Source organism: Eubalaena glacialis, chromosome X, assembly GCF_028564815.1.
Source record: "Eubalaena glacialis isolate mEubGla1 chromosome X, mEubGla1.1.hap2.+ XY, whole genome shotgun sequence".
Taxonomy (NCBI): domain Eukaryota; kingdom Metazoa; phylum Chordata; class Mammalia; order Artiodactyla; family Balaenidae; genus Eubalaena; species Eubalaena glacialis.
Genome location: NC_083736.1, coordinates 66,107,002 through 66,134,641, shown reverse-complemented (window position 1 = coordinate 66,134,641; position 27,640 = coordinate 66,107,002). Strand labels below are relative to the sequence as shown.

General features: G+C 45.1%; 2 protein-coding genes across 2 annotated transcripts in view; one reads left to right on the top strand and one right to left on the bottom strand.

Moving 5' to 3' along the window:
* Nucleotides 1–27,640, top strand: part of RTL5 (retrotransposon Gag like 5) — a 69,316-nt gene that overhangs the window by 31,303 nt on the left and 10,373 nt on the right. The gene's annotated exons all lie outside the window — the stretch shown is intronic.
* Nucleotides 23,849–27,640, bottom strand: part of NHSL2 (NHS like 2) — a 253,707-nt gene continuing 249,915 nt past the window's right edge. The window contains exons 6-7 of the mRNA XM_061179428.1: nucleotides 27,425–27,556; nucleotides 23,849–26,181 (exon numbers count right to left, since the gene is read on the bottom strand). Of these exons, the coding sequence (XP_061035411.1) occupies nucleotides 23,849–26,181; nucleotides 27,425–27,556 (2,465 nt within the window). The remainder of the gene's footprint in view (nucleotides 26,182–27,424; nucleotides 27,557–27,640) is intronic.

Here is a 27,640-nt window from a genome sequence, read left to right as displayed (position 1 = left end):
CCGGCGGGCACATGTCCCAGTCTGGGGTGTGCAGGGCTGTGGCACAGACCATCTGTGTAGGTCTCACTCTCTCCTGTCTGCCACAGACTGGCCGTTTCACCCTCCTCTGACAGCCTCAGATGCTCCCCTTCTGTCCCAACGGATTTCCCCGTCAGTGAGGGGGCTACCCCAGATGTGGGAGCCTCTCCTTTGCTTCAGCTCTCCCCCAGGGGTGCAGATCCCATCCCACCTCCTCTCCTCTTCTTTTTCCCTTCTTTCTTTCGGCCTACCTGGTTATGCGGGGATCATTCTTGTCCTTTCCGGTGTCCAAGGTCTTCTGCTAGTGTTCAGGCAGTGTTCTGTGAGAATTGTTCCATCTGTAGATGTATTCTTTTTTTTTTTAACATCTTTATTGGAGTATAATTGTTTTACAATGGTGTGTTCGTTTCTGCTTTATAACAAAGTGAATCAGTTATACATATACATACGTTCCCATATCTCTTCCCTCCTGCGTCTCCCTCCCTCCCACCCTCCCTATCCCACCCCTCTAGGTGGTCACAAAGCACCGAGCTAATCTCCCTGTGCTATGCGGCTGCTTCCCACTAGCTATCCATTTTACATTTGGTAGTATATATAAGTCCATGCCACTCTCTCACTTTGTCCCAGCTTACCCTTCCCCCTCCCCGTATCCTCAAGTCCATTCTCTAGTAGGTCTGCGTCTTTATTCCCGTCTTGCCCCTAGGTTCTTCATGACCATTTTTTTTTCTTAGATTCCATATATATGTGTTAGCATACGGTATTTGTTTTTCTCTTCCTGACTTACTTCACTCTGTATGACAGACTCTAGGTCCATCCACCTCACTACAAATAACTCAATTTCGTTTCTTTTTATGGCTGAGTAATATTCCATTGTATATATGTGCCACATCTTCTTTATCCATTCATCTGTTGATGGACACTTAGGTTGCTTCCATGTCCTGGCTATTGTAAATGGAGCTGCAATGAACATTGTGGTACATGACACTTTCTGAATTATGGTTTTCTCAGGGTATATGCCCAGTAGTGGGATTGCTGGGTCATATGGTAGTTCTATTTTTAGTTTTTTAAAGAACCTCCATACTGTTCTCCATAGTGGCTGTATCAGTTTACATTTCCACCAACAGTGTATGAGGGTTCCCTTTTCTCCACAAACTCTCCAGCATTTATTGTTTGTATAATTTTTGATGATGGCCATTCTGACCGGTGTGAGATGATACCGCATTGTAGTTTTGATTTGCATTTCTCTAATGATTAATGATGTTGAGCATCCTTTCATGTGTTTGTTGGCAATCTGTATATCTTCTTTGGAGAAATGTCTATTTAGGTCTTCTGCCCATTTTTGGATTAGGTGGTTTGTTTTTTTGATATTGAGCTGCATGAGCTGCTTGTAAATTTTGGAGATTAATCCTTTGTCAGTTGCTTCATTTGCGAATATTTTCTCCCATTCTGAGTGTTGTCTTTTCATCTTGTTTATGGTTTCCTTTGCTGTGTAAAAGCTTTTAAGCTTCATTAGGTCCCATTTGTTTATTTTTGTTTTTATTTCCATTACTCTAGGAGGTGGATCAAAAAACATGTTGCTGTGATTTATGTCATAGAGTGTCCTTCCTATGTTTTCCTCTAAGGGTTTAATAGTGTCTGGCCTTACATTTAGGTCTTTAATCCATTTTGAGTTTATTTTTGTGTATGGTGTTAGGGAGTGTTCTAATTTCCTTCTTTTTCATGTAGCTGTCCAATTTTCCCAGCACCACTTATTGAAGAGGCTGCCTTTTCTCCACTGTATATTCTTGCCTCCTTTATCAAAGATACGGTGACTATATGTGCATGGGTTTATCTCTGGGCTTTCGATCCTGTTCCATTGATCTATATTTCAGTTTTTGTGCCAGTACCATACTATCTTGATTACTGTAGCTTTGTAGTATAGTCTGAAGTCAGGGAGCCTGATTCCTCCAGCTCCATTTTTCTTTCTCAAGATTGCTTTGGCTATTCGGGGTCTTTTGTGTTTCCATACAAATTGTGAGATTTTTTCTTCTAGTTCTGTGGAAAATGCCACTGGTAGTTTGATAGGGATTGCATTGAATCTGTAGATTGCTTTGGGTAGTAGAGTCATTTTCACAATGTTGATTCTTCCAATCCAAGAACATGGTATATCTCTCCATCTATTTGTATCATCTTTAATTTCTTTCATCAGTGTCTTATAATTTTCTGCATACAGGTCTTTTGTCTCCTTAGGTAGGTTTCTTCCTAGATATTTTATTCTTTTTGTTGCAATGGTAAATGGGAGTGTTTTCTTAATTTCACTTTCAGATTTTTCATCATTAGTGTATAGGAATGCACAGATTTCTGTGCATTAATTTTGTATCCTGCTACTTTACCAAATTCATTGATTAGCTCTATTAGTTTTCTGGTAGCATCTTTAGGATTCTCTATGTATAGTATCATGTCATCTGCAAACAGTGACAGCTTTGTTTCTTCTTTTCCGATTTGGATTCCTTTTATTTCTTTTTCTTCTCTGATTGCTATGGCTAAAACTTCCAAAACTATGTTGAATAATAGTGGTGAGAGTGGGCAACCTTGTCTTGTTCCTGATCTTAGTGGAAATGGTTTCAGTTTTTCACCATTGAGGACGATGTTGGCTGTGGGTTTGTCATATATGGCCTTTATTATGTTGAGGTAAGTTCCCTCTATGCCTACTTTCTGGAGGGTTTTTATCATAAATGGGTGTTAAATTTTGTCAAAAGCTTTCTCTGCATCTATTGAGTTGATCATATGGTTTTTCTCCTTCAGTTTGTTAATATGGTGTATCACATTGATTGATTTGCATATATTGAAGAATCCTTGCACTCCTGGGATAAACCCCACTTGATCATGGTGTATGATCCTTTTAATGTGCTGTTGGATTTTTTTGCTAGTATTTTGTTGAGGATTTTTGCATCTAAGTTCATTAGTGATATTGGCCTGTAGTTTTCTTTCTTTGTGACATCATTTTCTGGTTTTCTTATCAGGGTGATGGTGGCCTCGTAGAATGAGTTGGGGAGTGTTCCTCCCTCTGCAATATTTTGGAAGAGTTTGAGAAGGACAGGTGTTAGCTCTTCTCTAAATGTTTGATAGAATTCGCCTGTGAAGCCATCTGTTCCTGGGCTTTTGCTCGTTGGAAGATTTTTAATCACAGTTTCAATTTTAGTGCTTGTGATTTGTCTGTTTATATTTCCTATTTCTTCCTGGTTCAGTCTCAGAAGGTTGTGCTTTTCTAAGAATTTGTCCATTTCTTCCAAGTTGTCCATTTTATTGGCATATAGTTGCTTGTAGTAATCTCTCCTGATCCTTTGTATTTATGCAGTGTCAGTTGTTACTTCTCCTTTTTCATTTCTAATCCTATTTATTTGAGTCTTCTCCCTTTTTTTCTTGATGAGTCTGGCTAATGGTTTATCAATTTTGTTTATCTTCTCAAAGAACCAGCTTTTAGTTTTATTGATCTTTGCTATCGTTTCCTTCATTTCTTTGTCATTTATTTCTGATCTGATCTTTATGATTTCTTTCCTTCTGCTAACTTTGGGGTTTTTTTGTTCTTCTTGCTCTAATTGCTTTAGGTGTAAGGTTCGGTTGTTCATTTGAGATGTTTCTTGTTTCTTAAGGTAGGATTGTATTGCTATAAACTTCCCTCTTAGAACTGCTTTTGCTGCATCCCATAGGTTTTGGTTCGTCGTATTTTCATTGTCATTTGTTTCTAGGTATTTTTTGATATCCTCTTTCATTTCTTCAGTGATCTCTTGGTTATTAAGTAGTGTATTGTTTAGCCTCCATGTGTTTGTATTTTTTACAGAGTTTTTCCTGCAATTGATATGTAGTCTCATAGCGTTGTGGTCGGGAAAGATTCTTGATACGATTTCAATTTTCGTAAATTTACCAAGGCTTGATTTGTGACCCAAGATATGATCTGTCCTGAAAAATGTTCCACGTGCACTTGAAAAGAAAGTGTATTCTGTTGTTTTTGGATGGAATGTCCTATAAATATCGATTAAGTCCATCTTGTTTAATGTATCATTTAAAGCTTGTGTTTCCTTATTTATTTTCATTTTGGATGATCTCTCCATTGGTGAAAGTGGGGTGTTAAAGTCCCCTACTATGATTGTGTTACTGTGAATTTTCCCTTTTATGGCTGTTAGTATTTGCCTTATGTATTGAGGTGCTCCTATGTTGGGTGCATAAATATTTACAATTATTATATCTTCTTCTTGGATTGATCCCTTGATCATTATGTAGTGTCCTTCTTTGTCTCTTGTAATAGTGTTTGTTTTAAAGTCTATTTTGTCTGATATGAGAATTGCTTCTCCAGCTTTCTTTTGATTTCCATTTGCATGGAATATCTTTTTCCATCCCCTCACTTTCAGTCTGTATGTGTCCCTAGGTCTGAAGTGGGTCTCTTGTAGACTGCATATAGATGGGTCTTGTTTTTGTGTCCATTCAGCCAATCTGTGTCTTTTGGTTGGAGCATTTAATCCATTTACATTTAAGGTAATTATCGATATGTATGTTCCTATTACCATTTTCTTAATTGTTTTGGGTTTGTTATTGTAGGTCTTTTCCTTCTCTTCTGTTTCCTGCCTAGAGAAGTTCCTTTAGCATTTGTTGTAAAGATGGTTTGGTGGTGCTGAATTCTCTTAGCTTTTGCTTGTCTGTAAAGGTTTTAATTTCTCGTCAAATCTGAATGAGATCCTTGCTGGGTAGAGTAATCTTGGTTGTAGGTTTTTCTCCTTCGTCACTTTAACTATGTCCTGCCACTCCCTTCTGGCTTGGAGAGTTTCTGCTGAAAGATCAGCTGTTAACCTTATGGGGATTCCCTTGTGTGATATTTGTTGTTTTTCCCTTGCTGCTTTTAATATGTTTTCTTTGTATTTAATTTTTGATAGTTTGATTAATATGTGTCTTGGAATGTTTCTCCTTGGATTTATCTTGTATGGGACTCTCTGCACTTTCTGGACTTGACTATTTCCTTTCCCATATTAGGGAAGTTTTCAAATATAATCTCTTCAAATATTTTCTCTATCCCTTTCTTTTTCTCTTCTTCTCCTGGGACACCTATAATTTGAATGTTGGTGCGTTTAATGTTGTCCCAGAGGTCTCTGAGACTGTCCTCAATTCTTTCCATTTTTTTTTTTTTTATTCTCCTCTGCAGTAGTTATTTCCACTATTTTATCTTCCAGGTCACTTATATGTTCTTCTGCCTCAGTTATTCTGCTATTGATCCCTTCTAGAGAATTTTTAATTTCACTTATTGTGTTGTTCATCTCTGTTTGTTTGCTCTTTAGTTATTCTAGGTCCTTGTTAAACGTTCCTTGTATTTTTTCCATTCTATTTCCAAGATTTTGGATCATCTTTACTATCATTATTCTGAATTCTTTTTCAGGTAGACTGCCTATTTCCTCTTCATTTGTTAGGTCTGGTGGGATTTTACCTTGCTCCTCATCTGCTGTGTGTTTCTCTGTCTTCTCATTTTGCTTAACTTACTGTATTTGGGGTCTCCTTTTCTCACGCTGCAGGTTTGTAGTTCCTGTTGTTTTTGGTGTCTGCCCCCAGTGGCTAAGCTTGGTTCAGTGGGTTGTGTAGGCTTCCTGATGGAGGGGACTAGTGCCTGTGTTCTGGTGGATGAGGCTGGATGTTGTCTTTCTGTTGGGCAGGTCCACGTCTGGTGGTGTGTTTTGGGGTGTCTGTGGCCTTATTATGATTTTAGGCAGCCTCTCTGTTAATGGATGGGGCTGTGTTCCTGTCTTGCTAGTTGTTTGGCATAGGGTGTTCAGCACTGGAGCTTGCTGGTTGTTGAGTGGAGCTGGGTCTTGGTGTTGAGATGGAGATCTCTGGGAGATTTTCGCCACTTGATATTACATGGAGCTGGGAAGTCTCTTGTGGACCAATGTCCTGAACTTGGCTCTCCCACCTCAGAGGCACAGCCCTGACGCCTGGCTGGAGTACCAAGAGCCTGTCATCCCCACGGCTCAGAATAAAAGTGAGAAAAAAGAAAGAAAGAAGAAGATAAAATTAAATTAAATTAAAAAGTTATTAAAATAAAAATTAATTATTAAAAAAATTTTTTTAAGTAATAAAAAAAGAAAGAAAGAAGAGAGCAACCAAACCAAAAAACAAATCCACCAATGATAACAAGAGCTAAAAACTGTACTAAAAAAACCAACCAAACAAACAAAAACGGAGAGACAGAACCGTAGGACAAATGGTAAAAGCAAAGCTATACAGACAAAATCACACACAGAAGCATACACATACACACTCACAAAAAAAGAAAAAGGGAAAAAATATATATATCGTTGCTCCCAAAGTCCTCCTCCTCAATTTGGGATGATTCGTTGTCTATTCAGGTATTCCACAGATGCCAGGTACATCAAGTTGATTGTAGAGATTTAATCCCCTGTTCCTGAGGCTGCTGGGAGAGATTTCCCTTTCTCTTCTTTGTACGCACAGCTCCTGGGGTTCACCTTTGGATTTGGCCCTGCCTCCGCGTGTAGGTCGCCTGAGGGCTTCTGTTCTTCGCTCAGACAGGGCAGGGTTAAAGGAGCAGCTGACTCGGGGGCTCTGGCTCACTCAGGCCAGGGAGAGGGAGTGGTACAGAATGCGGGGTGAGCCTGCGGTGGCAGAGGCCAGGGTGACGTTGCACCAGCCTGAAGCACGCCGTGTGTTCTCCCGGGGAAGTTGTCCCTGGATCACGGGACCCTGGCAGTGGCGGGCTGCACAGGCTCCCGGGAGGGGAGGTGTGGAGAGTGACCTGTGCTTGCACACAGGGTTCTTGGTGGCTGTAGCAGCAGCCTTAGCGTCTCATGCCCGTCTCTGGGGTCCGCGCTGATAGCCGCGGCTCACACCCGGCTAAGAAAAAGTCTCTTGTCTCTTCAGCAGCTCCAGACCTTTTCCCGGGCTCCCTTCCGGCTAGCTGTGGCGCACTAGCCCCTTCAAGCTGTGTTCACGCAGCCAACCCCAGTCCTCTCCCTGGGATCTGACCTCCGAAGCCCGAGCCTCAGCTCCCAGCCCCCACCCGCTCTGGCGGGTGAGCAGACAAGCCTCTCGGGCTGGTGAGTGCTGGTCGGCACCAGTCCTCTGTGTGGGAATCTCTCCGCTTTGCCCTCTGCACCCCTGTTGCTGCGCTCTCCTCCACAGCCTCGAAGCTTCCCCCCTCCGCCACCCGCAGTCTCCGCCCTCAAAGGGGCTTCCTAGTGTGTGGAAACTTTTCCTCCTTCACAGCTCCCTCCCACTGGTGCAGGTCCCGTCCCTATTCTTTTGTCTCTGTTTTTTCTTTTTTCTTTTGCCCTACCCAGGTACGTGGGTAGTTTCTTGCCTTTTGGGAAGTCTGAGGTCTTCTGCCAGCATTCAGTAGGTGTTCTGTAGGGGTTGTTCCACATGTAGATGTATTTCTGATGTATTTGTGGGGAGGAAGGTGATCTCTGCGTCTTACTCCTCCGCCATCTTGAAGCTCCTCCTGTAGATGTATTCTTGATGCATTTGTGGAGAGAGATGAACTCCACGTCCTCCTACTCCTCCACCATCTTGGTTTTTCCCTATTACAAGATACTGAATATAGTTCCCTGTGCTATACAGTAGGTCCTTGTTGACATCTATTTTATATATAGTAGTATGTATCTGTTAATCCCAAACTCTTAATTTATCCCTCCCCCCTTTCCCCTTTGGTAACCGTAAGTTTGTTTTCTATGTCTATGAGTCTATTTCTGTTTTGTATCATATTAGTTGATCTCTCAGCAGCACTCGATGCAGTTGGTCATTCATTACTTCTTGTAAAACCTTCCTTTATGGCTTTCATGACACCACATTCTCTGGGTTTTCTCCTTCTGCTGCTCTGTCTCAATTTTCTTTGCTGATCTTCTTCTTCCACTCAGTTTCTAAGTATTCGAGGGTTCCCACAGCTCTGTCTTGATTCTCTCCTCTATCTACATTCTCTCCCTATGTCAGCTCATTCAGTACCATGGCACCAAATACACCTATATGTTCATGACTCCAAATTTATATCTCTTGCCCTGACTTCTCTCCTAAGCTCCAGCTTCACATAACCTGCTCTCTACTTGGTATTTCCACTTGTATAACTAATAAGGATCTCAAACTTCATGTGTTTAAAACACAAATTGTTCCCTTCAGCTCAAACATCACCTCCTGACAAATGCCTTCCCTGACCACCTTATCCAAAATAGTTCTCCCCTATTACTTTCTATCATAACGTCCTATTGTATTTCCTTAATAATCTAAAATCATCTTGCTTGTTTGTTTACCAGTGTGTTGTCTATTCCCTCACACTAGAATGTAAGCTCCTTAAAGACAGGAACCTTGACTGTTTTGCTTACCATTATAGTCCCAGCTCCTAGACGAGTGCCTCTCATATAGTAGGTGCTCAGTTAATATTTGTTGATAAAATGTTCATTGAAAAGGAGATGTTGGAGATACAGGATAGAGAGGGGACAAGGAAGTGAGTGCACACAGGTGGGATTGTGGACTTGATGTTAGGAAGGTAGAGGACTTCCTCTCTGATGGCTTCTAATTCCTCTGAGAAGCAGGTGGCAACATCATCTGCTGGAGTGGTAGAAGGGAGGGGAGACTAGTGGAGGGTTTTGACTCTGAGGAAAGTGGATGTTTGAAGTTGTGATGAATAGGAGAGCTGATTATGGAATGAGAGAGATAGATTTTTTTTTTTGAGTAGAGCCAAAGGCCCCTTTTCAGTAAGAGAACACCAGTTTGCATGACTGTGCGTGATCTTCTCCAGCAGCCTGGGTGTGAGAACAGAGAATGTGGACAGTTGGATTGATCCAGGTGGGGTTGTACCTGGTGGGTGGGAGGAAGGACAATGGAAGTAAGGTAGTCGAGGATATTTGCAAGAGGGTGGTCAAAATGATAGACCTGAACTAACTGGGGAAGAAGTTAAAAGAGAGGGAAGGGCTGTAATATAAAGGAAAAGTACACTGAGCTCTATGAGAGCAGGGATGATGTTTGTCATATTCAAAGCTGTATCTCCAGTACTTAATACAGTGTCTGGTGTGTTAGATGCCTACTAAATATTGGATGAATGAATGTGTTAAGTTATTGGAGGTCTCAATGAACTTGAACAGTGTCATGGAGCAATTGAATGAGAGAGTTGGAAAGCTAGGAGGTTGTGGAAGACTAAAGTTAAGATTTCAGTGATATAGCAATTCTGGAGGATGACAAGGTTCATTTGTGACTTTGAGAGTGGGTGACTGGAGCAGGAGAGGAGGCCATAAGAGGAGAGCAGGAAAGGAAGAAGAAGCCAGGGATTTGCAATGGGTCTTCCACAGGAAGGTTGAAGTGACCCCAGATTTTGGCAAGTCTAAGGGTGGAGAGGAAGACTGAATGAAGGGGAGTGACTGAGATGTTCAGCAATCATGGTCTAGAAGGTACAGTGGGGAGTAAGGAAGGGACCCACTCCACCTCCTAATGCAGAAGTATTTGGGGAGGAAAAGAATCTCTGGGGAGAGGCCTATAGGAGAAGTGGAGTTCTCAGTGGAGAGTGAGATATCAGTTAAGGAATGCATAGGGATGCTTTATGTTGGGGCTGTAGGGGTAATTATTAATCCCTAGAATTGAGGTTCCAGTGGGCACAGTTGAAAATGATGGGAGGGAGGGGGGCAGTGGAAGGTTGGGTAGGAGAGTGGAAGCTTAGAGTACAGTGAAATCAGTACTGAGAGAAAAGGGATGACCAGGGGAGTTCATATCCAGGGTGGTGACTCCCAGATAACAGGAACGTGTGGCCCATTGGTCCTGGTCCCCAGGGCTGCAGACTGAACTAGTCTCAGCAGTGGCCCCACTCGCCTGTAAGCTCCATGAGGGATGGGCATGGTGTCTGTGTCTGTCACTACTCTACCCTCAGCATCTAGCACCCTGCCAGGCAGGTAGAAGGAGCTTGTTACATTTTTGCTGACTGGATGAATGAAAGAAGTGGCTGGAGGAGCACGAAATGCCTGGCCCACTGCAGGTGCTTGATAGATGCTGGCGCCATTTTATTCTTGGTATCTTATGATGGCTCTACTTGTCCATTTGCATCTGTGACATGCCCTTGGAGAAGGTTTGTTAATGGGCATGAATGAGACTTGTGAAACACCAAAGGCCAATTAAGGCTACTGGCATATATCCCGACATGGTGACTACAATTTGAGGAAGGTATGAACCTCATCAAACAAACTGTAATCTTTCTGAGGTAAGGAATAGGAACCAGAAAATAAGAATTTGTAAGTGTTTAACCTGCGCTGTGCTTGGGAGAAAGACACCTGTAATGGACACAAAACTGTGTTGCCCAGATCCCCCTTCAAGGGCAGATATTGCCCCAGCTGCTGGGAGTGCTGTCAGCCGAGAACCGTCTTTAGCTGTCAGCTCCTTCGGAGATTGCCTCTGCTGGAGAGAGCCACCTCACCCAAGGTCAGGCCCTTGGTGGGGTGGCCCACAGCCAGGGACTGACTGAAGCAGGGGAGTGAAAGCCTGCCTTTGGCCCATGCGGGACAACTCTGATGGGTCACGTTAGTGCCTGAGCTCTCTGTTGAGTCAGCTGAGGCTTTGTGGCACCTGCGTTGCTGCCTTTTCCTCCTTCAGCCTAAGCTTATTTCCTTCCCTTCTCTCCCACAGATGTCAATCCCTCAGACATTTCCTAATAAACATCCCGTGCACCAAACTCCATCCCCGAGTCTGCTTCCCAAGGAACCCAACCCGCAACAAGGCTCAAATGCCTTCAGGAGCCTGGCATGTGATATAAATGAATGAAGCTTGTTGGGCTTCATATAACAGGGACTGGTGGGGAACTAGGTGAAGTGGAGAGTTTGTGCCCCATCTACATTTTGAAAAATTAAAAACCAACATTATGTACTCCTGGCAATGTATGAGAACTCAATTCAGTTTGCAGGCCTCCTGTTTAGGACCTGTGCTTTAAAGGTGTACTCTCTCTTTGGTTAATATACCGGCCCCTGGCTTTGACATGTCTTTTGTGAGTTTGGTCAGTGTGGGTCAATCCCTCAAAGCTCCCCAAGCTCATGGTGGGGGGGGGCGCAAGCAGGCCCAGACCCTGCTGGGGTCAACACCAGCCCCTGAACCACAGGGTCTCACCGAGGTACTGCTTGCTGTGAGGCCCACCTCGAGCCAGTCTCCTTCTCTGATCTTGGTCTTAAGTCTTGACACCTGCTATTGTCTGAGAGTAGCCCTGGCCCCTCTCCCTTCCCTTGTAATCTTTCTAGGTTGTTTCAAGCTCTGTGGTGTCTTTTTGAAAGATCAGCCCAGTGGTGTCAGGGGACGTGAGCTAGCATGGGGTCTGGGGAGACAAGGATACTGGCTGCAAGGGCCTCAGCCTTAGAGGCCTGAGCCAATTGGCAGCAGAGAACAAAGCTCCTTTTGGATGGGACTTGACCCTTGAATATAGCTGTCACCACCTGCATGGTGGGGACCATACCCTTCTTGAGGGATGGAAGTGATCTGGGCCACATCTGGTCTGTGTTTTTTGCTCCCAGCCCTGACTCACTCTGGTCTTCCCTGCTGGGTGGCTTCATTGAGCCAGAGAACAAAGAGGGAGTGCATGCCCTGAGCACAGTTGCTATGGCAACCTCCTCCCCTTAGGAGCCTGGTGACCGGTGTCTATTTCACCAGAGCTGCGCCTGTCTGAGGCCCCTTGTTACTTCTAGGAGCAGTTGAACTAGAATTCCTGAGACAAAGTCCTCAAAGACATATTCCCTGCCCCTATAACTTAGGTTCACAGCTCGGTGGGCCAGGTTTCTGCAAGACACTGTGTCCCGCGTATCTGTTTTGGGCTCTCAGGGGTTTGTGAGAATCAAAGCTCATGTTTGTGGGTCCCACACTTGTGTGGTCTGGAAAACATACTCACAAACTGGGCTTAGTGTCTGGATAAAGTCATCATTGCTACAATGATAATCAGAGGGTGAAACAGAAAATGATTTTAACAGAAAAAGTTTATTTTAAGAAGACACAAACAGCTCTAGCTATATAAAGAATACAGTTCAATTGCTGGTAGCAAGCCAGTAAGGAATGCTTTTTCTTTTAAAGAAAAAAAAGAAAAAGAAAGAAAGACAAGAAAAACCCTTTGTAATATCACCCCACAGAGGGCTCCCTTCCATTTTGTGTTGGAATTCTAAAAAGACCGGGATGACAATCTCTCTCAGTTTATGCTGCTTCTTGATATTTTTATCCAGGGACACATTCTCATCACTTGGGGGAATTGCCTTATCTCTTCCTTCCAGTTTAGGATCTCGGTCTGCAAATTCCTGTCTCCCTTATTTTTCTTGAGTGCACCGTTGGCATTCAGTAAACATTGAATGGTGAGCGCTAACATAACAAAAGTCCTTCTCCTGACTATGCAGAGTAGGACTAGCCAATCCTCCTTCCTCATTTTGTTTTTGGCAAGTGTGGTACTTTTGCTGCTTTAGAGTCCAAGGTACAAGCCTGGTTTCCTTCTTAAGGCTGGAAATCCTAAACAAAAGGCAGAAAGAAACGGTTTCATGGATGCTTTCAAATAAGGAAATCCTAAAGTTACTCGTATCTTGAGTTTTTAAAATCTAGATTTCAGTAAGTGGGTAAATCCCTGGGCTCAAATGACAGAAAGCAAACTAAAGGTCCCAAGAAGCAATGTTCTTAGGTTTAAAAAAATCCTGCAGCCTGAGAGGTATGTCTAAGTGACAGAGTTCATATGGAATTAAAGTCCTAGCTCTTTGTATGTTGGCCTGTCCAGAATTGCCCCAGAGGAGTTTCTTCAAATGGCTTCCTGGGAGAAGCCAGCACAAGCCAGTGGAAAGAAGGTTTCAAGAGACAAGAAAAGGGAAATGCCTCAGGAGCCCCACCATCCCTCCTCATTGACCAGCCCCATCAGACCTGGAACTGGACCAGAGAACTGATGACAGAACTGGATGGTGTGTGTGTGTGTGTGTGTGTGTGTGTGTGAGATACACCAGTAAATGGGACCTTCATAGTCCAGGTGGAGAAACCACGCATACACACACAGGCACACACCTTGTCATTCACCCGTATCCCCCAATATTTATACGAGCAAATGTGAAAATGTGAAACTGAGCTTTACACCCCCAAGTAGCATGAAAGGTAGAGATGGGAGTGAGATGAGAAAGATGTGAAGAAGCTTTAAGGAACTCTCTTAGGGGTTCAGAAAACAGGAGGTGATGGTGTGCTGAATGACCGCTGGCTGTGGTGCTGCATGGGGCATCCCAAGGAGCCCATCCCCAAGGCTGGGGGTCTAGGAGGCAGGGGGTTAAGGTGGGGAGAAACTGGGGGCACAAAACACCTTCCATACCTCATTGATTTCATTGCTGGGGCTGAGTCTAGAACAGGTCCAAATCACATTAAAATGGACACATGGACATTTTGGGTTTTAAAACCAGCCATTGGAACCAAGAGAGCTAGTGATTCCCCTAGGAAACAGTAGACTGAACTGGAATTTCACGGCCTGGGCCACCAGACTTTCCAGAGATGGCCCTGAACACGTGATGGCAGTATAGGGCAGAGTGGGACAGATGATCCAGGGCAGGGGTCCCCGACCACAGTTTGGGACAAACGAAATAAGAAACCTCAGAAATTCATTCTTTCCTGCCAGCTCACCCCACACTCGAGGAAGCAGAGGCACATTGGATAACCAGCACAGGAGATCTAGAGAAAAGAATGAGGGTTTCTACACCGAGGTAGTTAGAGAGTGAGACAGAGAGACAGAGACAGAGACAGATGAGAAAGTCCATCTGTCGGAGAGTACTAGTTGGCAAATGCAGCCCCTTTCCACTCCCCTCTGCACAGGCCGGCCTGATAGCTCGGGAGGTGGGAGGGCAGTGAGCCACATCACCCAGCATACAACCCAGTCATCACGTGGGTCACAGAAATGCCCGTCCCAGGGGTCAGCAAACTATGATAAGCAGGCCAAATCCAATCTGCAGCTTCATATGGCCCAAGAGCTAAGAATAGTATTTACATTTTTGAAGTGTTGTCAAGCAAGCAAGCAAGCAAACAAACAGTAACAAAGAAGAAGACCATGATACAGAGACCATCTGTGGCCCACAAAGCCTAAAAGAGTTACTATCTGGTCCTTTATAGAAAAAGTTTGTCAAACCTTGGTCTAGATGATGAGGAAAATTGAGCGTTCCTGAAAAGGGAAACCAGAGGAGGTCCAGGAGAAGGACTGGAACAATGGGATAACTGGAAACACCACTCCATCTAACGAGCACTGCCTGCAACTCTACTAAACCAGACTAATGAGGTACACAGGAGCTATGGAAGGAAGCCTGAGAATAGCTAAAGAGAGAGTCATACTAAGGAGCATTAGGCAAAGAATGTTCTGGAAACGAAACTGCATGCAGAGCTCAGTACTGATTAGGAAATTTGGTTATCGTTTGATAAGATTGAGATAGAGTTTGAGCCCAGGGATTGATAAAATATCAAGAAGTTTCTAGAATACAACTAAGTATCTCACGAACACCTAACAGTCTGAAACTATCTTGTAAAGTTTAAGAAGGGGAGGATAAAGTAGATTCTAGGAAAGCCTACATTGGTTTGCCCTACTTTAAATAAATGCCACTTACAAAAGTTCACACTGAAAAAAAAAAAAGTAGAGGCATTAGGGGACATTGACAAGAGGATTTTTCATTTTTCAGAAGAAGTCACCAGAAGACTCCCTTCCATAGGAAGCTTCTCTACTAAAAAATGAAATTTAATCTATAAAAATTCATTTTTCAAATAACTTTTAGGGAAAGCATCCACTGTATAGAGTAGGGCACATACATTGAAATTGGGGGGAAATGAAAATTTCTAAACTGAAAATCAGATTTGTCTTTGGATTCATGAGCTAAAGAACTCGAACATTTTCCTTAAAGCATATATATTGCTCGCTGAAATACCTGGGAAATTCATGTGTCATAAAAGTAGAAGCCAGCTGTGGCTCTTCCATAAATGCAGTGCTTTGGATGAAAAAACACTGGGCCCAGAGGCAGGAGAACTGGGATTGAGGCTGGGCCCTGCCACTGCGTGACCTTGTGTTAAGTTATTTGACTTTCTGGGCCTCAGTTTTCTCCTCTGTAAAAGGAGAGGTTGGTCCCTTTCAGCTCTAACATTCCATGACTACAGATAAATATAGAAATAAGATCAATACAGCAATCTAGAAATAAGAAATAGTCCCCAAAGTAAGCTCTGGAGTCAGTAGAAAAAAGTAGCAATGAAATATAATAAAAAGAATAAAATTTTAACTACTAGCCAGAGTAAATATATCTCATTTAAAAATTAACGAAAAGATTTGTAATTTACAATTGATTCAGGAGAGGTAAGAACATACATGTTGCTGTTTCTTCACCATCACACATATGGAGGAGGAGATGAGTGTCAGGTGACTTGTACAATGAGCACGATGCTGCGTTTGCATGCAGAACATTTTATAAAATTGAACATTAAAAAGAGCTCAACACCACATAAGGAATACATTTCCATAAAGCTTGGAATTAAAGAGAGAGGAGTTAACTGGTTGTTCCAGTTCAGATTTTGTTTACAGATTTGTTGATATCAAATTCCACAAATATGCAAAATCTTAAAATCAAATCTATTTCTGCCAGAGCCCTCCTAGAGAACAGCCACCACAGGAAAGACAGATATTTAAGGGTTGGCAGTACCAAATGAATGTAACACATTTTCCTCTTTCCTATTTGTGAATTACAAAATTGATTTTAAACCAAAAACTGGCCAGATGTGCTGGCTAAGTCAAATCAAAGGTTTTGCAGGTTGAGCAAGTAGTTGATTCAATCTGATAATTTCTTAACAGCAAATAAAAATGTATCCGAGCAACATGACAATATAAATCACATGGCCAGAGACTGATCACATAATGTAACGACAGCAGAAAAGATGGGAAAGGCTGGAATCGTTTGGAGAGTCGTGGCTACAGTGACTCAGGGGCTTGAAGAAGTAACGTCACTGGAACACAGACACACACACACACACACACACACACACACACACACACATATACAAACACTATAGGGATGCTGCTGCTGGTCCTGGGACCACACTTTGAGAACCACTGGCCTAGATTTTGGGCATTACTGAGCAAAAGTAGATACCTATTTCACATAACCCATTACTTATGCAAATTTCTTGTTTTGTTAAACTTATTAAAAGTGCCTTAAATGTGTGCCTATAACCATTTCCTACTGTATTCCTCTACAAATATTTCAGAGTATTCAAAAATTTGTTTATTTCATATCCTTGTTAAAATCCTTATCATTTTTGCTGCCCTTTGACAAATGTAGCTCTTTGTACCTCTTTCCCACTCATCCTTTTAAATCCCAAATAGTTTAGTCAAGTACAGCTGAAATACACGCAAAGGCTTTGGAGGGACTGGGTGCTCTGGAATAGCTCTGGTCTCATTCTCACACCAAGGGGAAGTAGTAGCACAAAACACAGATAAGCGTTGGGGGGCAGCCGAGGCTGCGTGCAGTAAATTTGCGCCTCGAGGAAGTTTAATAATCTGGTACCAGAGATACCAGACGGCTGACATTGATCTGACACTGATTGGACAGTTTCACCTTTCATAAACAGGACACATTTTCACAAACTCTTTAAATCCTTGTGTTCTTTACTCAAATAATAAGTAGTATTAATTCCATTTGTGTAAAAATGTTAAGGTACAATAAGAATTATCTGGGCCTTCTCAGTGGCTTTAGTAGCCATTTCTGAGAGTCCCTTGGTAGTAACCATACTGAACAGCACTGGGAATCAGGAGAATTTAATCGACCATCAGCAATTTACTTAGTTCCAGGAGATTAAGGTTTTTTCTATATTCGGGAGTTAGTCAACAGGGAATTTGACCTTTCCATGGTGAAAAATACACTTCTGCAACTGATTGAGGCCTAAAATTCTACAAGTAGAACGTCATTCCTTTGGCTTAAGGCTTTTTCCCTGTTAAAATGCAAGTGACCCTCCAAAGAGGTATCATTAAGCCTTATAATCTCAAAGTAAATGAATTTATCCCTTTCCTGAGAGCATGCTTTCCTTAGCAAGGAGGAGGACAAACGAGGACGCACTCAGGAGAGTTGGTGCCAAGAAGCAAGGTCTGGGGGGAATGGAGCAGAGAGGAGACGGAGGATCCCAATGACAGACCTCCAACTCATTCACTATTTTGCTGAAGGGCTGTCCCTGTCAGCATCCCTATTGAAATGGGTGCTAACTTGCCACTTGGAGCAGGTTACTTAGAAATCGGCCATGTTTTCTGATAATATTGAAGAGTCTTTGATGTGTAGGCATACAAAGGTTTAGAGCAATGGAAAAATAGATGGCAATAAAACATTTGGTGTGACAACAGATAGGGAGTTTACCCCCCCAAATCGGAAGAACCATACATGTCCATAGAAAGAAGATAAACCAATATTACTTTATAGAGTGCAAATCGCAAGGCCGGGACGAGGGTAAGGCACTAACATGGCCCTGAGAGTGGGTGCCTCCTTAAATTTTGCACCCCAGGCACCTCACTCACCCCCACTCTAGTCCTGGCCCTGGCAAATCATATTAAAGTGAAGCCTGGCCATTGTGTTACAGACTTGATGATAATGGAAGGTTCTCTGGAGGAACAGAGCACTGACTGTGAACTTGTTTTTTTAATAAGTAGTTTGTTGATGAGGAAGAGAGCGGGTGGCGTGGACATATCTGCTCAGACTGATGGGTCCAGCGGGATCACAATCCGACCCACGTCGTCGGAGAGTTAAAATGGGTGTCCGGTGACGTGCTTGTTGTGAGAGCCTTTCAGACTCTCCTCTGTCTTTGCACATTCAAGGTAATGATTCCAGATCAACTGGTCGATCTGTGGTCAGTAAGCTAACGCAAGCTATTTTGCTGCCTGCAGTCTTGCGTCCTTAAAGGGTGAGCTGTCGGCTAGGGATGCAGTTCACAGAAATAGGGACTGAGGGGCAAGTTGGGGCCATGTGGGAGGCCCAGGTGAGAGACTGAGACAGGCAAAGGACAGGAGACAGCAGCGAAGCTTCCTGTTGTGCTGAGAACGACTTGCTCCCTACCCTCAATGTTTGAATCACAAATACATAATGAATACCCACCAAGGGCAAAGTGCTCTTCGCTACCGATTAACCTCCTCCCCTGGGGACGACTGCATCTACTCCTGCCTAGGCAGAAGTCAGTCCAGTAGAGCCACCTGCTGCTATTGGTTGGAATCAGAGGAAACAAAGGGACAGAAACAACTTGAATTGGAACCTGACTTCCTGGGGCCAACTTCATTTCACCTGTATCCCTTCTGTATTCCACCTTCAAAAATTGTTATCACTCTTCACACTAGTAATAGTGGCAACAGTCGCGTCTCTGAAAGGCTTCCTGGAAGGGGCTTTCAGCCTCTCTTCTCCAGCCTTGGCAGAGTAGGTGCACGAGGCAGCAGACACTGTGGCTTGTGCCTGGGTGGAAGACAGAGTTGGTGCTATGATACCCAAGGGGAGGCGAGACGTTGAGTGTGAGGACTAGGAGAGCTGTCCGGTATTATGTTCATCAGAGATTGGTAGAAATTCTACAATTTGGTTATTTGTTTGGGACTAGGTCCACCTGTTGCAAAATATTAAATGAATATTACCAGTCCTCAATGTTACCTCTGACCACACCATCTCTGCCCCGAATCCTCTTATGCTAATGGCAACACCACTGGGCATTGGAGGGCCATAGTGAAGATGTAGAAGACCTTCTAAAAAATTCCAGGCATACGGAGTATTGCAGGGGAAAGCAAGACTCAAGGTAACTGAAAAACGTCAAGGTGTCTGGATATTCAGCTTTAGAATCTTTCGGGAAAACCACCAGAGGTGGCAAGGTGAGGGGAGAGGCAAAACCCACTAGAAGTACCAAACAAGAAGCTTCCAGAAAAGTTAGCAGAAGTAACAAGTCCTATACTGTGTGAGTCTCATACTCTGCTTTAGAGCTCATAATGGTTCTGGAGTAGAGGGCCCCGGCAGCCTTTCACTTCTGTTAGGCAAAAGCACAAACACTCCTTCATTTCCCCACAGAGGAAAATGTTTCCATCCTTTGGGATTCTGAGTCCGGGGCAGACAAGTGTGTGGCATTCGTATATAAATTAAGGCCAGGAATGAATCTTATTTTATTTCAGGCAAAACCTCTGAAATTTGGTCAGGACCCTTGAACTAAATAGTTGGAACGCTTTCAAAAGCAACTGGGCTTTCAAGAACTGTCTATTATTTGAGGTGGCTTCTGTCTAAATCAGGGGGAGGTGTTGGGCCTGGCCTGTACTCAGAAGTCTAGAATTCAGAACTGTACCAACCAAGGGCCCAGGCCTAGGGCTTCTATGTGAGAGGCCCAAGTCCCCTCAGCACTCAGTGTGGTTTTCCAGCTGCTCTTCCGCTGTGTGGGCAGTTGGGCTAAAGAGCTTGCTTCTTATTGAGACCTGTCAAAATCAAGATCTGCTTGTCTCTGGGAGCAGTTTCCACATCCTCCAAGAGGTTGACCAATGAATCTGTTGGGTGGGGGGTGAAGGAGGAAGAGGTCAGGGGACTCTCTTTGTGAAGCAGGCTACAATTTCATTTGACTTTCCTTTTTCCCTCTTGGGAATGGTGGACAATTAATCCTCCATTATTGGTCAGCCAGTTTTCTTTGTTCAGTGCTGTCTATTTTTCCCCCCAACCTCCCAGAAACCAGACATATGAAAATCAAATGAATCACAGCTCTTGCTTTGCTTAGAAAATTGAACTGACAAGAAAAGTTAGTGTCTATAAGCTTTGGCAGGGGGTGGGGAGAAGGGGTCACAATGACTGTCCTGGCACTCTGTCAGCATCCAGTATCCCATTTACCCCAGTCCTTACATTCTCCCCCAGCAGGTTAATTGAAAATTGGTCAAACAGCAGAAAGTAAATGGCAAAAAGTAGACCTTTTTTTTGGGTTATGGGCCATAGCAACTTGCAAGGCTGCCTTTTAGATTTTGGATCTATCCTTTTAGTCTATACGTTCTTGGTTTGGGAACAGAGGAAGATTTCCTTTAAACAAAATCAAACCGACCACAAACCACAATCTGAAGTGAATGATGGTGGGCAAGTTACACTTACTTTCTCTCCTCCTTGAGACTTTGAGGATGCTGTTCCTTCAGCTAAAGACTTCCTGTAATGAATACTATATGCAAATGAAGCGAGAGTTCTTCGAATGCAGCATGAGCTGGGCACAGACGCTAGCTACCGTTGTTGGCAGACATTTGAAGGATCTCAAGGCGCACATGTGAGTTACCTTGGATAGATTTGAGTGAACAAACGGCTGCCTTGTTTGTTGGCCGAGCTTGGTTCATCCAAAGCAACCCAGTCCTGACCTTTTCTAACAAAGGGGGGTGGGGAGGGGGGGGGGGGGGAGGGGGGTCTATATGTTTACTGAAACTCATCACCCTGATCTCCGTGTAGACAATCAAACTGAAAAAGGTGTGAAGTTCAGGACAGAGTCACATTCATATTTTGCATGACAAAAGCCATCCAATCAACCTCATGCCGAAACAAGTGCACACCTGCAAACCTCTCACGGCGGAGAATTATACTGTGGCTGAAGAGGCATCAGGGTCCTTCTGCTTCTCCATGCAGGGCCATCAGGGCCTTGCTGGGAAAGTGAATAATCAGCAATGGCACCCTATGTCCCCTGGGTTTGGCAGCCCCCAATCTGCTCTCTCACTGTGCCCCTCAGTGATAGGAGCCAGGGATGGAGCAGCCTGGTCATTGATTTAGAAGATGGCATATGTGCCCTTGCATCTGAGAATTTCTTCTGAGTGCATACCACTTGGGGGAAATAAGGAGAAAATCGGTAGTTAGTAATGGCAAGATTGTAAGTATGAGAACATAAAATGTCTGAAGATGATTAAAGTGCCTGATGATTTTAGTTCTGGGTGTGGCCTCTCTCCTGCTGTCCAGAGTGTGAGTTAATGTAAAAGAAATGCAGGCTCTTTTGTTATTTCCATGGTTCCTTTTTAAAACCCTTTTTCTCTTCCCCCTTTTCTACTCAAGCTTAGTAACTCAACCTTGCTTGCTGAACCCAGGGCTTAGGTACTGGGGTTATCAGGGGTTTCGTAGTCTTTTGAAAATTGTGCAATAATTCGCCGGGCCAGTGGGTTAGTGGTCTTCAGCAGTTCTGCTGCTGAGGGGCGGGACCTTGGAGTTGCCTTGCTTCCCTTCTTCTGTAGCAAGGCCTTGAAATCATCATTTCTGCCAGCATCTAGGCTGGCACTGCCACTTGACCCTGCAGAGGCAGCCAACTCACTGATGGGAGACTCAGCCGTGTTCCTTATTGGTGAGTGGGAGGTTGGTCTGCTGCCACCAGCAAAGGCCTCACCAGGCTCCTTCCAGCCAAGCAGCTTTCTTTTGGACCTAAATGAGAGAAAGTTTGCTTTGAGTGAATTCGTGCGGCAGACATTTCCTAATGCTTCATATAACTTCACGAATGCCAGTGACACAATCTGGGAACTTCTATGCAACAGCCTTGTGAGCAGTCGTACTTACCAGCTTTCTCTCTCTCCACTAAGTCCTCAGAGTCCCTTGTCTGGCCCCCTGTCCCTACACTCCTTTCAATGCCCACAGCTAGAGTCACTTGGCCTGTGCCTGCAGGCTCAGTCCTGCCCAGGTTCTGGTACCAAGGAAGAATTTAAGGAGTCAAAGCTAGTAGCTCAATGACTCTGAATCAAGACAGCCCACGAGCTGATCCTGTTCTGAACTGGTGCTCCAACTCCGATAACTGGACTCTTTCCCGTTTCCTCATCATGGAGCCCGTGCTTTGTGCTTCTGTCCAATAACTGAGTCCCCGTCTGGTCCCCCTTTGCCTAAGCTCCTGCTCTGATGCTCGGCCTGGTGCCCCACTTCACTTCTTGATGAGATTTTTTGGTACAAGGAATTCTGTGAAGGGTTAAATGTCTCTGACTCTAGGCAGAGCTGTGAGAAAGCAGATGGAGCCACAATAGGCCGTGGGGTTGCTAGGAGACGAGGGGCCTCTCACTCTGCACCTGGTCCTCCCTTCCCCGCCCGCCCGCCTCTCTTCCACTTCACCCAAAGATGTCAGTGAATTGGAGGTGGTGAGGCCCTGGACTGGGTTCACTACGTGGGTATCTGAACTTAGTCTCCAGTTTCCATTCTAAGCATTCTGCTTAGAGGTAGCAGTTTTTCTTCTGGTATAAGAAGGAAAGGCAATTATAATAGGAATTTAGGAAATTGGTCCAGACCTGTGGATCACAGTAAATAAATCTTCAGTTGTTCGTGAAGCCACAAACACATCATCATCATCTTCCGCAATCCATTCGGCTGTTTTATCACTGATTACACTTTTTTCTTCGGTGCTTGGTTCCATCGAGCTCCCTGGGCATAAGAACCAGAAGGAATGACTTTGACCACAATTGTTAGGACAAAGCACATTCTCATATGTATTTCATGTGATGTTCAAAGCAACTCTGGGAGGGCAGCAGGGCAGAGACTTGCTGTCTCCATTTTGCAGAGGAACAAAATGTTCTGAAGGTTAGTGATTTGGCCAACAAAACGTGGAGAGAGTGATGAAGATCAGCCTGGGTCCCTGTTCTCTCATGCCTTTTCCATTACAACAGGTTGCCTGAGCATTCTCTCGTTTTAAATGCATCATTTTTAAAGCTCAAGGAGCTGAGAGCAATCTAAAGCAATGACTCAACCAGTGGGTGGGAGTGGGACCTATCTGAATCTCAGAGGGAGCCTGCGGAGTTTGAGGAAGCAGATTCTAAAATTACCTGTGGCTTTGACTTGTTTGCTTGTTTTAGTCACAATGATTTAACTTACGTTGAAAGTCCAGATCAGCTTAAGGAAGGCCATAAGATTTTGATGTTTGGTGTTAAGGGTTTCAAAAAGGATGAGAAACATGGATGAACCTAGAGGACATTATGCTAAGTGAAATAAGCCAGTCACCAAAAGACAAATACTGTATGATTCCACTTATATGAGGTCCCTAAAGGAGTCAAATTCATAGAGACAGAAAGTAGAAGAGTGGTTGCCGGGGGCTTGGGGGAGAGGGTGACGGGGAGTTATTGTTGACTGGGTACAGACTTCGGCTTTGCAAGATGAAGAGAGTTCTGGAGATGGATGGTGGTGACAGTTGCACCACATTGTGAATGTGCTTAACACCTACTGAACTGTACACTTAAAAATGGTTAAGATGGTAAAGTTTACGTTATATGTATTTTACCACAATTAAAACAAAGAGAGACAAGAAAAACCCCCAAAAGGATGAGAAACATTTTCCAGCCTGCTCTTACGGTTCCAGGAAGAGCAAGGCTCAAACCATCCAAGAAAATTAGCCCCCTTTCCTCTAGAAAACACTAAGAGAAGCTGCTGCTGGTAACATATTCCACTGCTTGAAGCCTTCCAGCCTGCCATGGCGCTTGAACTCAGGCTGGGAGGGTACTAAGTCCCGCTCATGAAACTAAATTCAGTGTGGCTGGTGATAAGTGCTGTACGGTGACGCGGAGAGACAGTGCCTAGGGCAGGAGATGCCTGCCTGAGGAGGAAGATAAGCTCCTAAGGTCCTAGGGTGCTAAGACCTAGTTTGATTTCATTAGCTCAGCACTGGCGGTTTCAGAGTAGTCTGGCCCAAACTGGGCCTTGGAGATCCGCCCCGGGTCGGTCCCGATCCTAAGGGCAGTGAGATGGATTTAGAGTAACTCAAACCCTCAAGAGGTGTACCCTACTGATTTGGTCGCCCTGGGATCAGGATCATTATCTGGGGGCATTTGCTTCTGCCTCTGGCACTCTGTCCTCACCCTCACCTCTCCTGGGATTGAAAGGAAAAGCCAGCAGACACTTTACTAACCCAGAGGGCTTGCCTCCCTTTCACTGTCAGCCTGTGGCGTGGAGGTTGTCCTTGTACCAGCCGATGGCAGGTGGTCGCTGGTTGGGAGACACTTGGCATCTTCCTCCAGGGTGATGATGGGGCTGAGAGGCAGCCTTGGTTCAGCTGTGTAGGCCTCCATTTGAGTTGTAGGTGAGGTGAGAGGCAGGTACAGCACGCTGGGCTTTTTTGGTACAGGAGGTGGAATCTTGCCTTTCTTTTTCTCAGCTTCTTCTTGGCTCTGGAGGCTAATTCTTTCAGGTAGGGCTCTCCCCTTGGGGCCCTCATCCTCCGTACTTCCCTGGGGAGGTTGCTGTGTTCCTGAGAAGAAAGCACCAGAGGAACTGGAAAAAGGCGTGAAAACAAGAGATGAGGGTGCTGTTGACTCCCCCAGGGTTCTGCCCTCAGGGAAGCTGGAGGACTTTGGTTTCCGCACCACCGTGTATGTATCTTGAGGGAGTGGCCTCATATGTTGAATTGAGGTCTTGGGGGTCATAGCCAAGGTAGGCGAAGTTAGTGGGTACTCCTCGGGGACAGACGGTGGCTTGTGGACCAAGCTTGGAGGCCTTCGGGCCAGTGGGGGCTTCTCGGCTATGGGAGGTTTTGCCTTTCTCTCTGGCAAGGTGAAGACTTCGGCTCCTGACTCCTCAGCATAGTCAGGGCTCTCAATGTCATCTTCCGGTTCAGACTTGCTGACTGACCTCAGGCGAACAGAACGTAAGTCAGACTGAGTAACCATGGGCATGATTGGCTGGTTGGGGCTAGTTTTCTGGGCCAGCTTGGCCCCAAAATTTGTATCCGAGTGATGCCGGCTCACCTTGGTTTTGCTTCGGATGGAGATACTCATCCCAGACAGATCCAGGTTGGTTGAAGAGGTCAACGGTAGGTCAAACGATAGCCGTGACTTGGACATTTTCTCCACTGGTGATGTTGGGGGTAGTGATGACTTCCTCTCAGGTACCACTGGACGCACCCGGACACTGCCGCTTGGAGGGGGCAAGTGGCCCAGGGTCAAGGACATGGAGACAGTGGGTGTTGGTGTCTCTGACTGGCTGGAGTATCCACTGGAGGGTGACATCAGCCCAGTGGGCCTTCCTGGGGAGGATACCTCCCTGGCCTCCACCTCGATGGACAGCTGGGAAGGCGTTGTGGCTCTGGAGGTGGAAGGGGAGGCGAGAGACTCTGAGCTGCCCTGAACTTGGGTGCACTCGATGACTGTGGTGCCAGTGGCAGTGCTGGAGCTGGACAAGGACTGGTAGGTGTCACCAGACTTCCAGTCAGTAAGATACCAGTGGTGGGCGAATTGTGTACCTTCTGGGTCTTTGAAGGTTGGCACAGCTGGGTGACCCTGAGTATCTGGGTGGGATGAGTGATGTCCTTGGTGTTCCAGGGAGAGGCAAAGGCTCCTGGGCCTCTGGTCCTTGGGTAGCGCTGACCCACCTTCTGGCAAGAGGACTGGTTCATCTTTGACCAGCGAGACACTGCGAGTCGGAGGGGAAGGCTTCTTCTTGGCCTTCTTGAGTGAGATGCTCTTGGACCTCTGCCTTCTTTGCTGGGCCTCCTGTTGGGCGCTAAGGGAGGCAATGTTGTCGGCACTGTTACTGCCCTCAGAACTTGTACCGGCATAAGGCAGGGCACAGGCTTCACTGGCCTTCTGCTCCTCGTCGTAGTCCACATCCGTGGTGCCTGTGTCTGTGGGTACAGACAGTGACCGCTCCCGGAACCTGCTGGCCCCACCTGGGCCTGTCTCCAGCCTTGAGGTATCACCAGTCAGGAGGCCAATCTTGGAGGGTCGTTCTGATACGTGCCTTCGTTGAGTAAAATGCTCAGAGTAGCCAGCAGACCCACTGCATCCTGCTGGGGTATCACGAGTGACAAAGAAGGTGGCAGCCTCCTTAGGAACCAGAGGTGGCAATGTGTGCAGAGAGATCCAAGAATTCCCAGAGGAAGGACTTTTTCCATTTTCATTGTCTTGACTGCTCTGAGCAGTGGCACTTGGAGTCACGTAGGTAAAAGCATCTCCCTTCCAGGAAGGGGAGAACGTTGATTCTGTTGGTCCATTGCAAGAACTGGGGACGCTGTACACCATCCCCATGCTCTCCATGCCAGGGACTTTTGTGCCACCACGTGCCTGGAGAGGTTCTTCCGGATCACTAGAAGGATTTCTCAGTACTGGCGAGGTGAGATTTGATAACTGAGCTTCCTGACCAATGGCAACTCTTCCATGAACACCTCCTGGAACTGAATGGCTGGGCTTGATGTCTGAGGTGGTAGAGCGGGCCACACTGCCTGTGGGGCTGTTGCTGTGACCTGGAGGAGGTAAACACAGAATGTTAGTGGTGCAGCCAGGGATCCCCCAGCAGCAGCTGTCACTAAAGAGACGGGAGCACCAAATTTTTGCCAAGAAGCATTTGCCAACAGCTTGGTCAGAATTCCTTGGTTCTTCCTTTCCATAGATGAGGATACTGGGGGCGTTGGGTCCTTGCCCATCACCACACAGTGAGTCACAGGGTGCCCTTGAATTGTCCAGATGGCTGCCAAAGACTTTCCAGCTTTGAATATGCCTTTCAGAGCTGAAGTGGCACGTGGGACTACCATGGGTTTTTTCCAGGCTTTCACCCCAGGCTCATGAAACCACCACAGACCTCAGCGTTCACCTCCTCTGAGATGAGAGCAGAGGCTTTCGAACTGATAAAGGACAGCAGTGTGAACTTCAGCTCCAGCAGTGCATTGGGAGTATGCCACAGCTGGAAAGTTCAGAGTCTGGTTGCATTTTTGACACCTGTCACTTTTTAACTTGGCAATACGAAAAAGTGAGAATAACCTACAGATGTGAGGAAACCATTCAGATGTTGAAAATCCCCAAAGATTTTCTCATATACACAACAGTTATTATATCATGATGATGTTATATCATGATGATGATGATGATGACAACGATGATGACTACTCTTATGATAATTTATAATAACAGCCACCATTTGCTGAACACATACTATGTACCAGGCACATGGTAGGAAAATTACGTACAATAACTCTGATCCTCAGGAACATTCCACCGGGTTGGAATCATCATCCCCAATTTACAGATGAAGAAGCTGAGGCTCAGAGAGGTTAGGGAACTTGGCTAAGGCCTCACAGTTAGTAAGTGGAGAAGCCAGAATTTGTATCCATATCTCTCTGGTCTGTGCTCTTTGGATGGCCTTCATTTAATGGCAGTCATGGTTTTGTGAAGATGGCACTTTTAGCGATGATTCCCCCTCTTTATCTATCTGCCTAAATTCGAGATACATAGTTATATTCCACTTATAATGGGAAACAATAACATAACGAATTTATTAGCCTGGGAGACCTGCTCTCCATATTCGGTTGCTGCCCTTGACAAAAGGTCCTTGGTTATCCTTAATTACTATATTGGCTTCTTCAGGACATCCAAAGTCCCTCCTCCCCCCCAATCATTCCTGTTCCCTGTCACAGCAATACCACTTGGGTTGCAGAAATGGTGAGAGTGAGCAAGGGGAAGGGTTTGGGGGATCAGCTATGGTGGGGTCACCTTGGTCTCGCTGGGAATAGTTAGAGAATCCAATAATGGTCCGCCTCCGCCTCAGGGTGGACTTGGGGTTCACGGCTGTCTCTGTGTTAAACAACGAGTGTCGCAAACTTGCATGTTTATCAAACTGCTGCCCTGTAGCCAAAATAAAGACACTTGGGTGCATCCTGGTTTCTGTTTACAGTATGGTAGAAACTGGCCTGAGGTTGAGAGAAGGGA